At 38.2% G+C, this 14,040-nt stretch overlaps 1 protein-coding gene across 1 annotated transcript in view; it reads left to right on the forward strand.

Moving 5' to 3' along the window:
- The window catches only part of GRM8 (glutamate metabotropic receptor 8), a 319,010-nt gene that overhangs the window by 4,808 nt on the left and 300,162 nt on the right, over positions 1-14,040 (forward strand). The window contains exon 2 of the mRNA XM_059472506.1: positions 2,028-2,877. Within this exon, the coding sequence (XP_059328489.1) occupies positions 2,368-2,877 (510 nt within the window). The 5' untranslated portion in view covers positions 2,028-2,367. The remainder of the gene's footprint in view (positions 1-2,027; positions 2,878-14,040) is intronic.

The following is a 14,040-nucleotide window of genomic DNA, read 5'->3' on the forward strand; positions in this document are numbered from 1 at the left end:
TATTGCCTTAGTGAATTTCTCCCTGTCTGGTTTGTACATACGTGCATGGACCACTGAGTTCATTGTGGAGCCATAAAGCAAATTACCTCCATACCTATTTTAGGGCTACTCTTTACTATTTTGAACCCATAATTGTTTTTTTTTCTACTAAGGCAATTGAAACAACAGATAACTGTGGCTAGTTAGTAGTTCAATCTTTTCTCTGTAATGTGGACCATATGAGAAATATCTCATGGGCCTGGATCAAATTGCACTGTAGTGAGAGTCAAGTTGTTCAGTTTGTGAATGACTTTGAGTTTGGCTCACAGGGCTGGAGCCCAGGCACCTTTGTAACCTGTGTGTCTAAAAAGAGCCAAGGGAGAGTGATGGGATTATCACAAAAAACAGCACAGATTTTGTGTGGCTTGGATTGAACTCTGAGCCAAATTCAAGCAAAACTAAATGTCAAGAGGTGCAGTGATTTTATTCATACCCATCAAATGTTTCATTTTCAACTGTTCATTTTCACGATGAGATAGTTTCACATTCAGTAAAAGTCCTTCCATTGTGAATCCTCAGGTATTCAAATAGCCATCATTTGAAGACTACTTCAACTTTTGTAAGTTTAGTGTTATCATGGAAGGAAATAATGTGACAAAATTAGTGTAAGAAGAGGATTGTCAATTTAAAGCATTATCAAAGTGCATTTTGAGTTTTGTTACCACATGATATGTAAAAGTTTTGTGGTTTTGTCTGTATTTGTCTTCCAGTGTGACCATATTTTTGGTAGTAACCAGTCAGATCACTAAGGAAAAAGTAAATATTTACAGATGAGCCTGATGCCTGGATTTTCTGTACAGGCAGTGATAGAGACACTTGTTCAGTGTGATCAATTCCATAGCAAGTAAAACTTTTGTTAAAAAAAAAAGGAATAAGGTAAAGTGTAACCTAAGATGTCCACTGCTCTCCATAGCCTGTAACAGATGTACTGAGAGACTGGTTCAGATGCAATTGCCCGCAGTGTGCCTATCTAATACCAGGTAAAATTACTTCTCGCTTTCTTCTCCTTAGAGGTTTAAAAATTTATTCAGGCACGTATAATTTTGTTAAGAATTGAAATAAATAAATGCCTTCACTTGAGAATTAAAGTGTGGGCAATTTGGAGATATTTATAACAGTCAGTCAGGTGTTTAGATATGTAGGCTGAAATCCTCATCTCGTTAAAATCAGTGGGATCCCTCCAAATGTCAGTGCAGGCACAACATTGTTCCTATTTAATGTGGTCCAAATGCAAGCAGAGAATAGAGAAAATAGACCTTGTTAATGTTAAACCTCAGCTCAAGTCAAATGTTGAAAAAGGAACATTGGATGTTTAGCTAGTTTCCCAACATAATATGTTGTGTTCTTTTTACTTGAGAAATCAGCTACCTTTTCATAAAAATAATTTAGTGTTAGACATTATCTTGAAGGAGATTTAGATATATAGTTAGGCCCCCCTCAAAGTGAATTCCATTGGACAAATAATCAGTCTCACATCCAAATGAATTGAATGTGCTTGTACTGCATTGGGTGAAGGGTGTACTTAAATTCAGGCGCCCTGATTACTCCATTGTCATAAATGAGACCTCTCCAGGAGTGAGAGTGTAAGTGGTTATTGCTCTTCTGTAGGCTGGAGCAGAATAATAACGTTGAACAGAATAATGCAGCAAAACAGAAAATACAGTGTGTTATGGATCAGGTCTGTTTCTGAGTGCCATGCAACATGAAGGTAAATATGAATTACTGCTCAGAATCTGAACACCAAGCTAAGTTTAGTTCCTCTGATTCGGCTCTTGCTCTGCTGGCATCATCAATTTCCTGGCTTATAGTACAGTGCAGCCAGGTGTTCAAATTCACTGAAGGCCAAGATTTGCTAAGTTAAAGAACATTGAAAGTAAAACCTAGGTGATGTAACTGCTATTCAAAAGTAAATACACTGTGTGACAGGTATAAAACTGCTGAAGTAAATGGTATTTCTCACTGTTTTTTAAATTTCTTTTTTTTTTCAGAAGTACCTCAGCTGTAGGGCAAAATACAAGGACATAAGCTACTGACCTCCTTTTAGCATCAGGATCAGACGTACTACCCTACTCCTCACCATCAATTAAGAGCAATTGAAAATCCGCCTCAAAAAAGCTGGTCAACCCGTTCTGTCAGTGGACATCTTTTGTAAAACACATTTTATGTACTTCTGCTGAGATCTTCTTTTCTACCTACCCACCGCATGGTTCTATATTACTTATTGGGCACTGATGGTAGCCTCCAGAAAGTGCAGCTTCAAATGGTCAGCCTCATCCTTTAGCAAGAAGAAAACCTGGATACTGGATAGCAACAACGTCTTCAGAGAAAATGGTATACGAAGGCAAACGATTGGTTTCCTGCCATTGTTTCTTCCTGTTAACAGCCAAGTTCTACTGGATGCTCACTCTGATGCAGAGGACTCACGGCCAGGAGTATGCCCACTCCATTCGCCTGGATGGGGACATCATCCTGGGAGGACTGTTCCCTGTTCATGCAAAAGGGGATAGAGGGGTGCCTTGTGGGGAGCTCAAGAAGGAGAAGGGGATCCACAGACTGGAGGCAATGCTATATGCAGTTGATCAAATTAATAAAGACCCTGATCTTCTTGCCAATATCACCTTGGGTGTCCGTATCCTCGATACGTGTTCCAGGGACACTTATGCATTGGAGCAGTCCTTAACATTTGTGCAAGCGTTGATAGAAAAAGATGGTTCAGACGTCAAGTGTGCAAATGGTGATCCACCTATTTTCACTAAGCCAGACAAGATATCAGGTGTTATAGGTGCTGCAGCAAGTTCTGTGTCCATTATGGTCGCAAATATTTTGAGACTCTTTAAGGTAAGTAACATTTTCTGTGGCTTTTTTTTTTTTTTTTTAATTTCAAGAACAATGAAATAAGTTAAGTGGTTGTGTTGTCATACCTTCAAAAAAGAAAAGACACTTTTCACATTCAAAACTCTGAAATGGTTGGTTTGTCCTTTCAAAGCAGAGCAGGGAAAATACCTAAAAGCAGTGTTTGCAGACTCTATTTTAAGGTACCAAGCACTTCTCTTAAAATTTCTGAGCAATCTGTGCACATTTTAACTCTTTAGGAATTTGTATCTTTACTTTTATACTACTCAAATTTACTCCATGTTAAGCATTTATGCTCATCAAGACTGGGTTAGGATTAATTTCCCAAATTTCCAGGAGAATGAAAAGTAAGATTTTAACACAAGTAAATTTTTTTGAGAACCAGATAATTTCCTTACATAGAAAGATATGCCAGTAATAATCTAGTGCTACTGATGTGCATGTCTAGCCAAATGAAATGTACTGTAAAATCTTTGATATTCTTGAAATTTTACCTCCTCCGTGTTTTCTGCAAGGTGATATTTTTTTACAGACTTTGTTATCACCTTGTGAGAGATTATTTTTAGGCAACAGTTCTAGTGGCATTTGTTTCCAAATACTTTATGAAGCTCAGACATTCTAGGTAATGGAAAAGTAAACCTGCCACTTGTAAATTACCTAAGTTAGATGGGAAGATGAACATATTTTAATCAATCAACTTGGATGGAAATGGTCAGGCAGCAGATATTTAACTTTTAATCCTTTTTAATGGCAAGCAGATGATGGTAAGTTGAGCACTTTTTTCTATGTGCAGAACAATTGTAACTTATGTCTGAATCTATTACTGTCCTACCACCCACTGTTCCTTTCATCCATTCAGAAATCTTCCCTTATTTCATACAACTTTAAAATCACCAAAACCCACTTGAAGACCATTTCTTTGACTTTGGTGCAGAAGATTCTGATAATGTTTAATATTGCTGTTACGTATTTTGAAAAGTTTTGCACTTGTTTCCTAATTGTAGTAACTGAGATTGATTAGTAGTAGAGAAAGATTGGCCTTTTTTTAATGGTTTCTCAGCAAAGTGCATTTCAGTCATTTGAATGGAGATTTTAGTTCTTCCTTTTGGTTCTCCCTCAAAGGAAATAATGATGGATTTACAGTTCAGTGGAGGAGCAAAGTGACTGCTGAGTTGTGGTCAGGTTTCCTTTCAGTCTCAAAATTGATGCTCAGCTGCAGTTACTGCACAGGTTTGAGAGTAGAAGACTAGTTCTAGCCAAATGTTTTACTTGTGAAAATCAAGTACACAAAACTGAGCTAAAAGATGTAAAAAATGTTCTACATGGAGAGCACCTCTGGAGTTGTGCCTGGTGGGGAGGTTTATCTGTCCTGGGAATCATCAGGTGTGTTGCAGGAGATGTCTATTTTTCAGTTCACATCCTTTTTTGAAGTTGTGTCATCGTATTAAATAATGCATATTTATGAAATAATGATAGATGGAATGGTCACTTTAATACCCATTGTAATGCAGGGCCATGTAGACTACAACTTACACCCAGTTTTGAGTTGAATAGGGTTCTATAAACTGATTTAAGAAACTAAGCCTGGTAAGACATGCATTAACTCTGAATTAAGAGCACCAAGAAGGAAAGAGGCCCATGAATTGTCTAAGATAGCAGCAATTTGTCTTCTGAAACCTTGACAGCTACCTCCTGATTTACATTATGCAATAAGATTGCAAATAACATTCTACTGCAGTCTTAATCAATAGAAGGTCATGTGATATCCCCTCTGGGGAAAGATCTTATTTACCCATTTAATTGATGTAACACAGCTGCTGGCAAAAGGAGGAGACATCTCTTTTAGTTTTAAATATGGATCCTGCACAAATATTCTTAATGATGTAAAAAAATGATAAATTATACCCTTTAATGTCTGATGATGGACCAGCATGTGAAATCTGTTTTTACACTTTCCTCTCAGAAGTGAATCTCTTCATGAGTAAAGGCTTCTGGATAAGGCTTTGGGTTAGAAGGACAGTAGAAACCACTCACAATGGTTATAGTCAAGAGGATTAGGAAATTAGGGGTCATTTTCCAGAAACTTAGATGTATAATCCAGTTTGGGTTGTATTCAGACCAAAGACATAGGCTGAAATTCTCAGCTGATGTATCCCCACATCACACCTCAGCCACATTTGTGGCTGAGGAGCTGGACCTTGGCCTGTGCTCATAGAGGCTCCAGGCATGAAATTGTGTTTACTGTATCTTGGTATGTGTTGAGGTGGGACCCTCAGCTGGGGTAAATGTCTCTGCTTGCATTGAAGTCAGCAACCGCCACCATGCAAATGCCTATTTCCATTTTATCCAGGATGAGTGTGATTCATCCATATTTCTGTTTAACAGTGCTATTTAGAAAGTTGAACCTGTAATTTGAAGTTCAGTATTGCTTTAATACCTGCTCTGAAGTTCCTAAATGTCAGGACTACATATTTTTGAGAACATTATTCTCTGGCAAAATTTTAATTTGTAATGAAATTGTGAGAAGCATATTATACCTCTCAATGTGAATACACAAAGATAGTCTAAGAAGTGCTACTCTCAGCAGTTTGAACTTTTATGCTGCTATTTTTCTTTTTCTTGCAATTTTTTTTCTTTCTTTTATTGATTTTATGACAGAAAACATACAGGTCAATAGTTCTATCTGATGATCTGGTGGATAGCACAAACTGATAGTAAATGTATTCTTTTATCTAAGTGTTTCCATGAGAAGAGGGGAGGGAGGCCACCACAGAAAATGACCCCTATCTATAGCCTTTCTCCTGATCAAATGGCTTGCCTTGAATTTACCTCTCTCCTTTTTTGTTCTTTGAATTTTGAGGTGCCTTGCTGCTTAACAGGTGATTTTCCATTGGTCTTACCCTTAGTAGGGCCAAAACATTAAGGCACAAATTAGGACAAACTAAATTTCACCCACTGATGGTTTTAGACTTTCCAGAGGCACTTTACATACAGGAAACACTGGAGCATAGAATTGTGTGAAAGTTGACCTGTTATTTCTTGATTGTTTTAAGGTTGTTGGTTTTTGCTATAATTGTAAGTTGTTTTTATCAGGAAACATCAGGAGTGGGCTGCTTCACAAAGAAAACAGAGAAAAGGGACCTTGGATTGGTAGGATCTATTGAGGAGCTGACTTTCTCAGGCAGCTCTCACTATCACAAACGAAACCTTTCTATTGACTCAATCTGTCAAAATATTACTCTTGCATCCTTTCTTATATTTGTTTTAAAGATATTCCGTTTTCCTGTAGGGTGCTTAGGCATGACTAGATGGGAACTTTTATCTCTTTTGTGTGACTATTAGGAGTATCTGGGTTGTTTCCCAGGCCCCCCAAACTTGCCCTGGAGGAAACAAGAGACTATGTAACTTAGCTCACTTCACGTGTTATGTTCCCTGTATTCAAAGCTTCTACTTGTTTAATGTCTGAATAACTTATGTCAATGGTTAAAATCTGCTGGGAAAAGAGAGGCGTTTGTTGATGCTTGTGTCCTCACATCCAAACCCCACATACTATTTCTGAGCTCCTTGGTACACTCCATCTGTCACCTTCACACATCTTCTAGCCAGTGTCACACTAGGAGCAGCTAGGGAGGATGGTTTGCATGCAAATTGAGATGGGTGGACAGTATGCCTGGTGGATTGTGATCTCAAGCTTTTATGTATGTATTTATGTACATGTATAAGGCCAAATATTCATTGACAGCTTTATTCCTTCCTTGCCTTACTTTGCCTTGCCTGGCCTTTCCTTGTCTCACGTTCTGTTTTCACCAGTTTCCCAAGGCTAAATTACTTATTTCCTCTGTTTGGTCAAATTTCCTTTTTGCTGCAGAGATGTAATCCACTTTAATAGGTGCTGTCTGAGGGGACTAATATTCACTTCATGCACATTTGCCTTATGCATTTCATCCACGTTTACCTCTACAGAAGTACAAGTACAAATGACATTATGGAGTAACACTTTCAACTTTATGGCAACCATCCAAAATGCAAGGGAGAGTATCTTTCAGTAAATCTAGAAGTGAATATATTAGTTCCTCTAGCATTTTGCTTATCCACTTTGATTGTTTCATTGCCTCATTTTGGATTTTAGTGTATATCTTTGCCTGGTAGCTGTGCACAGCTACTAGGGCTATACTTGGATGATGCTATTTTTATGCTTAGTTCCAGGTCTTTTTATGTTTGGCTGCCATTTGGCACTTTGCTGCCTTGTGTTCTAGACCTGCACAGAGCAGCAGACAACAGGCCTCCCAGAAATGAGGGCATTACCACAGTACAGAGGCTTATCTCATTCAACTTCATAAATGCTGGGCTTTGAATTTAAATTGTGGCAGTGGAGTGCCTCTCATGAAAAGGAATATGATGTAAATAAAATGTGATAACATTTTACCACCTAATTTCAGATACTACAAACATTTTTGTGAGGCAACCTGAGGCATAGACAGATTCTGGTCTAGACTATGTCTACAGAAATACTTGCACCTTATGAGCATCACAGACTTCAAAGGCTGTAGGAAGATACAGGAGTCAGTCTGTTCCATGTGTGACTGCAGGCCCTTTCCATAATGGAAAAGCTGTATTATCTACTTTAAAGAAGTAAAGAAGAGGCTCAAGAATATTACCCAACATATTGGTATTCATTAATAAAAAAATGTGCTGCACTGATTAAAATATATCCATTTTCTGTTCACTGCATCCTGCTACATCTGTCAATATTTTCCACTGCATATCATTTGAAATATGTAATATGAAATATGTAATAGGATGATTTTCTTTTCGTGGTGGTTAAAACATATGTGGTAGATTTTTTGTGAAGTGTGAAGAAAAATTAATGTATGTAGGGAGAAGATGACTAAAACATTTTGAAAGAGGTCTTAAGACAAAAATATTTATTTTACTTTTGTTCTAGATAATATTCACACTTTCTGAATAATTTTTAACTATAAAAGAAACCAATACATCTAATGTAATTTTACAATGCTTTTTTGTAGCTTAGTACATGCTGTATCTGTTTAGTGCCTGAGCATCTTGTCTTGTTATTGGCTGAAAAATACCTTTGTCACAATTATATTCTTTTTTTACAATTGAACTTGTTCTACATAGAAGAAAAGTTCATCTCTCTTTATATTTCCATGGCAGTAGGCACTTGATTATGCAGAAAACCCCTTTTAACTCAACCATGATTCTCTGTCATTACCAGGTTAAATGTGTGTGGTCAAGAGAGGCAAATACTAGGTCAACACCAAGATAAAATTATAGGTACAAGAGGTACTTTGCTAGCATCAATAATGAAACAGTTGCCAAATTAGTTGCAGCCAGAGGAAATAATAGGTTTTCAGATTCTGTGAAAACTGCTAGCACTGATTAGCATCAAATTTTATTTGTGCTAAGCTGCTTGAGGCAAGAGAGTACAGAACCAACTTGATGCATTCATTCATTATTTTTCAGTGTATTAGTTTCTTAAATACTCCTCTAAAAGTTTAAGAATTTTGGTTTCTCACATTCCTAGATGTACCTATAACCTGTGGTTGGAGCAAAAGGGTATTCTGCTTTTCTGTGTTATTTTCATTTGTTTGTCATTGGTTTGCTACTAGGCTTGAGAAGCATCTTCTGACCTTTCTGTTCTTCTCTTTTGTCATTTTGATTTGCTTGTGTTTAAGCATTTCACAGGAACAATCAGAAGCTTGATTAACATTGGTTAAATATTTGAGATGTCTCCCCTGCTTCTGAAGGCATGCTGAAACTGTCTAAAATGTTGAGGGTTTTATCTCATTCCATAAGTACAATACATGAGCACCTTACAAGGAGAGTGTAGCTGTTAAAGACCAACAATCTGCTTTTCTTTCTACTTCCCTGGGGGCAGGGAATATATATCTATATATATCTACACATGTTTCTCTCACATGAAGGAAGCTGCATATGCAGAGAAAACGATTTCACCCTTTCCTGGCTGACACAGACAACCCATGCCCATATCACATACTCCTTTATTCCCCCACATCATGGGTCTGCATGCAAGTTACCAGGGGGGAATGATTCCTGACCCATGATGACTTCTGAAGCCTGTCAGAAAATTGGGAGACTTGGCTGGCACAGGTCATGGCCGAGTTATGGACTGTCCTGACAGGCTGACAGTGGAGGCAGCTGAGCTGTTGCTGAGAGATGTGCTCTGAAATAATGTGATTTACCAGCACAGACATTGCTGCTGATCTCTCAGGACAGAGCTCTGCTGATACATCACGCTGATGGGAAGCCAAGGACCATTGATGCTTTTCCAGTGCTTTACTCCAGCAACGTTAGTTTTATTAGCTACAATGAGAACCAAATTAAGATGATTTTTCCCCCCTGGTGTTTAATTGTTTCAGTACAGTAGCAGTTGGGCAATATGAATAGTTCTCCATTCTGACTGCCATCAGAAACCAGGCACTATTGTGTTACAGCCAAGTAGTAGATTTTGTGTGTGCTTATTTCCATTCTCATTATTTTCCCTAAAGCATATTGTGCTTTTAGGATTAAACTGGTTTAGAGTGCTTCAATGTATATCCTTGTGCTTCCTAGCATTTATCAGAGAAAAGTAGTCATCAGAACAAAAGTCTTACTGGAGGACACAAATTCCACAGGAATGAAATAAATAGCCAAGAGCAAAACACTCCTCTGGGCTGGAATCTGTGTGTACTCCCAGCAAGATATTATGTGCCCTATCTCTCTGACAGGACAATTGAGCATTTAAGTGAGGCCTTAAATTAGGAGGCTGTTGGCCCTTGGCTGTCTGTGTCCTCAATAGAAAGAATGAAATTCTTTCAGAAGGGGACTGGACCAGGTCTATGAGAGTGGATGCATATTTCTTGTTTACAGAAAGATTATGGGTTAATACATGCTGGTACTTGCATCAGGTAGAAGCTCTTCTCACTGGAAGGCTTTGGAAACCTTTGATGGAAGTGATAGGAGGTTTTGTAAGATTTCAAACACTCCCAAGGGTGATGCCAGTTTCTTAAATCCTTCCTCACTTTCCTTTGGAAAGAGTTTTACTCATCTCCTTTTCTCTTTCTTTTCCAACACATTTATTTCTTTCTCTAGGTTAATTAAGAGCTACTTTTTGACTGCTGTTGCCAGTATTTTTCAAGTGTCTATTTAATTCAATAGTCTTCAAAGAAATTTTTTTTCAGACATGCTGAATAAGACTCTGACTGAGTCTCAGTTTCTGCAGGTTTGAGGATGAGTGTGTCAGCAGGAGAAAGAGCTGTAAATTAGGAAACTTATGAGAGGGATCTATCTATGGAGATAACAGGGAAAAAGGGAAATGCTTGTTGAAAGATTGAACTCTAAAGGCACAAGCATCTCTATCTTTATTTCCCTCCCTGTAGGATTTCTTGTCTGGCACTTCAGATGGATACTGAGCTCTAACTCTTCTCTGAAGTAAACTATTTCTGATAGCAATGCTGAGATATTCCATGGTACTGTGAGATCTCTCTTCCTATTGTACTTCTTTTACAGCTTGAGACTGTAGGACACAAGCAAAAGTGATTTCTCTGAACTGGAATAATTAATCTTTTAAGTTTTGGCTTAAGTTTTTTCACTAAAGGTGCCTCCAGCATTTAGTTATGTAGCAATGGTATTTGTAGAGGCAGAATCTCTATTCCTTCATCATTTGTGCATGTTGCACATAGCTCTTCTAGAAATTGGAATGTAGAAAAAGTATGATAGCCCATTTTGGGTATCATTCTATGAAAAGTGCCTAACAATTTACATAAGATTTTTACTTTGAGAGTGGCTCTGTTGCATTTAAAATGCCACTGCAATTGCCTTGCAGGCAGGGCACAATTTTTTAAGGAACTCCATTCCATTACAGGAACACTGATCCCTTAAAGTGGTAGTTACTCTTATTCAGATAAAATTTCTTTGTTTTTTGCTTGTAAAGTGCTGTGAAATATTAAGGTCTTAGTGAAAACTTATGACCACAGTTTTACTTAGGCAATTCATTGGAGCAGCTATTGATCCTACAATGGTTCTCTAGGCCTGATGCTTTGGAAGCAAAGCCCAGGAAAGGAACTGAAGAAAGGGCTGGTTTTCTTGCCATTCTGGTTTCTTCTCTGGGTACCCTCTGTATGCTTTGGTTTCATGAGTAGTGCTGAAACACAGAAAGTGTCCTAGAATGTAGGTGCGGCTGCAGGAGGTCTCCAGGCTGACCTGCCTATGTGGATTATATGTAAATGGACTATTAAATAGAGTGGAGATGATGAAATTCAGCACTATATTAGCACTATTGGCTAATAATAGAAGGGAGAGAATATACAGCATATATATTTGTGCTTTTGTAAAGGATGTTTGCTGTTATTTTATTACTGTAAATTCATTGGCTGTGAACCACATAGTCCAAACAACCTTTCAAGACAGTGCTGTGGGAGAAGAGAATATATCTTGGCAATCTGAGACAGGAACAAATTTATCATTAGGAGCAGCATAAAAAAACCTGGGGAATTCAGACTGTGCTCACTGCTATGGTGTCTGGGACCAAACCAAAACCACAGAAAGAGATAAATAGGCTGTCAGGGCTGATATCATACACTGAATAGAAAGAGCAAAGGCCTTGGAATCCCAAGACTATGGATGTCTTGCTGCAGGGGCATGACTTGTTTTAGGATTCAGATTTCTGGCTTCTTCTGTGTTGAAGAGACGAGACAAGTAGTGCACATAGTTATAGGATAGTAGTTTTTCTATAGCTGGCTGGATAGGACCGACTTGTTGAATTCTGTTGAATCAAAAGGGAAACAGTCTGACTTTTATGTGACTTTTAGTCTTGCTTATGTGAGGAAGAATCCCTGAGAGAACAATGAATTCCAGGGAAGCCAGTAAATTGTACCACTCTTAAACTGGATGTGTCCAGAGATAAATAATGTCCTATGTCCATTAAAATGTTCTGTCATCACTGTTAATAGGCTTTGTATTTGAGTAAGGTTTGTCCAGCAGGTACATAGAAAAAGTGAAGATGAGTCCTCTATTGCTTTATGTAATGTTCAGAAATGATCATATTGATGCACTATTGGTAGCAGTCTGAAAATAGATAGGAATATGTTCAATTAAAAGAGATTTTTCTTTTTTTGATATGGGACAATACTGATCTTGGGGGAGCTGGCAATTTAATCTCCATAGACATGCCTCTCCAAATAATAATTTTATAATATGGATAAACTACAAACCTAAAACTCGAAATTCCACTCATAAAGAGGAGTTACTAAAGCACAGCCATTTATAGCTAGAGCTAGGATATTGTTTCAGGAATTAAATTATGGGATGATTATTAGAAAAAAATATTGCCAAGAAGTACTCCCTTGTATGTTGTTTAAAGTTTAATCCAGTTGTGTATGATGGGAAACGTGCCAAATCTCCTGCCTTCTAGCTTTCTGAAAATTAGGTTGGATAGAAGTATAAAAATATACATTTTTATACCAGTAGGAAAGTGATCTAGGTAAAGTAGCTGGTGTTTTCCACTCCTAAATTTGATGGTTCTGCTTGCCATCTTTTGCACAACAAAGCACAGGATTTAAAAGTTACCAGCTGCTATATTTGCTTTCCAAAGTGTGAAGAAAACATGTATTGTCCCGAGGATTAAAGGGCTGATTCTCTTTGTGCTCAGTTCAGGCTGAACTGAAGTGTTTGTAATGAAAGTAAAAGCTATTAAAAAGCATGAAACATGAGAGAAAAATAACGTGTTTATGTCTTCTTTGTTGGATAGGATTTGATGATGCCCTTAGAAAGTTTTAAGTGTAAGCATTTGTCTTATTAACTAGCATTTCTTTTGTGCATGTTGCAAACACTTCCACTTGCAAATCCTAAGTGCAGTCAGAGCTGTTGTTTCAACCCACTGGGAACTGTTTTGCCAAATACCATCTGAACAACAAAAACTCATCATCTGTGAGCTAGTTCACATCTCCAGTACTAACTAAACTGCATTTTGGATGTATAGGATATTAGAGACTGCAAAGAAAAGACAGTATTTCTGGTGCTAGTTTTGGTGACTGGGATAAGACAGGAAGGTAGCTGTGCTGTATATGGGAGAATGAAAAGCTTGCAGTTGGAACAGATGCTGAGAGTGCCCTGTGACTCAAGGTATGATTTCCTGACATTCCTGCCAAGTTTCAAAGCTTATGTGTTTTTTTCCTCTCCTTATTTCTATTTTTGGGCTGAATAGCAAAGAACTTGTGCTTTGGGAATGAAGATTCACCATTCTAGTTATATCTATTTTGTTGTGTGTTTGCATGCACACCGAATAATTATTCGGGCCCGCAGGAAAGAATGAGAGTAAAGATGTAAAAAGCTGATGAGAATGCAGGGTATTTTTGGTATGGATCACATAATCACTTGGCTCAATGGTGAGCTGCAGAGCTTTGTGTGAGTGTGACAGACTCGCCTTGCTGTGTGGTAGTGCTCGTTGAAGCCTTGCGTCCTTTGTCTTGCTCCAGCACAGCTTCTCTCGGTGACCTTGGGCAGTGACACAGCAGCGAATCCTCAGCCTCAGGGAGGTGCCAGTGGAGCTGGGACTGATGTCCAGGCTCCCTGCCCCTGCTTCCCTGGATACAGCGCTTCTGGGGCTGGAGGGATTTGTGAACATGAGGGCTCCTTGATAATCAGATAGAAGAGTGAGGGGTGGGGGCATATAAATACTTCAGCTAGCTGGTCCTTAACGGGGGATTCCTTGTATCCTCTTACTCACTTCTCTCCCCTGGGTTTTGCTATGAAAGGAGATTATCCAACTTGCAGTATGATTTAAATATGCAAGTCATCAGTCTCAGGAGCAAGTGGTGAAGCCTGCCTGACCTGTAATCAGAGGCTGTACGTCCCCCTTAGGAAACCATGGCAGTCAAAGAAAGAGAGCTCCAGAGTCAGGAAAAGGTATTTGGACTATTGCCCAATTATGTTAGAATTGTTAAAATTCTGCAACCTATATTAAGGTGATTGGAAAAAAAATGGATGTCTGCCATTTTTATGACAAAGCATGAAATTAAGTAGTGTGGTATTAAAGGAAATTAAGATAGGTGTGTGTGCACATGTATGTTCTACTAAGCTGAGAGGACTTGTGTTCTTAAATGTTTGAGAAGAGAAACAATCAAAACA

The sequence above is a fragment of the Ammospiza nelsoni genome, chromosome 5 (assembly GCF_027579445.1).
Source record: "Ammospiza nelsoni isolate bAmmNel1 chromosome 5, bAmmNel1.pri, whole genome shotgun sequence".
Classification (NCBI taxonomy): domain Eukaryota; kingdom Metazoa; phylum Chordata; class Aves; order Passeriformes; family Passerellidae; genus Ammospiza; species Ammospiza nelsoni.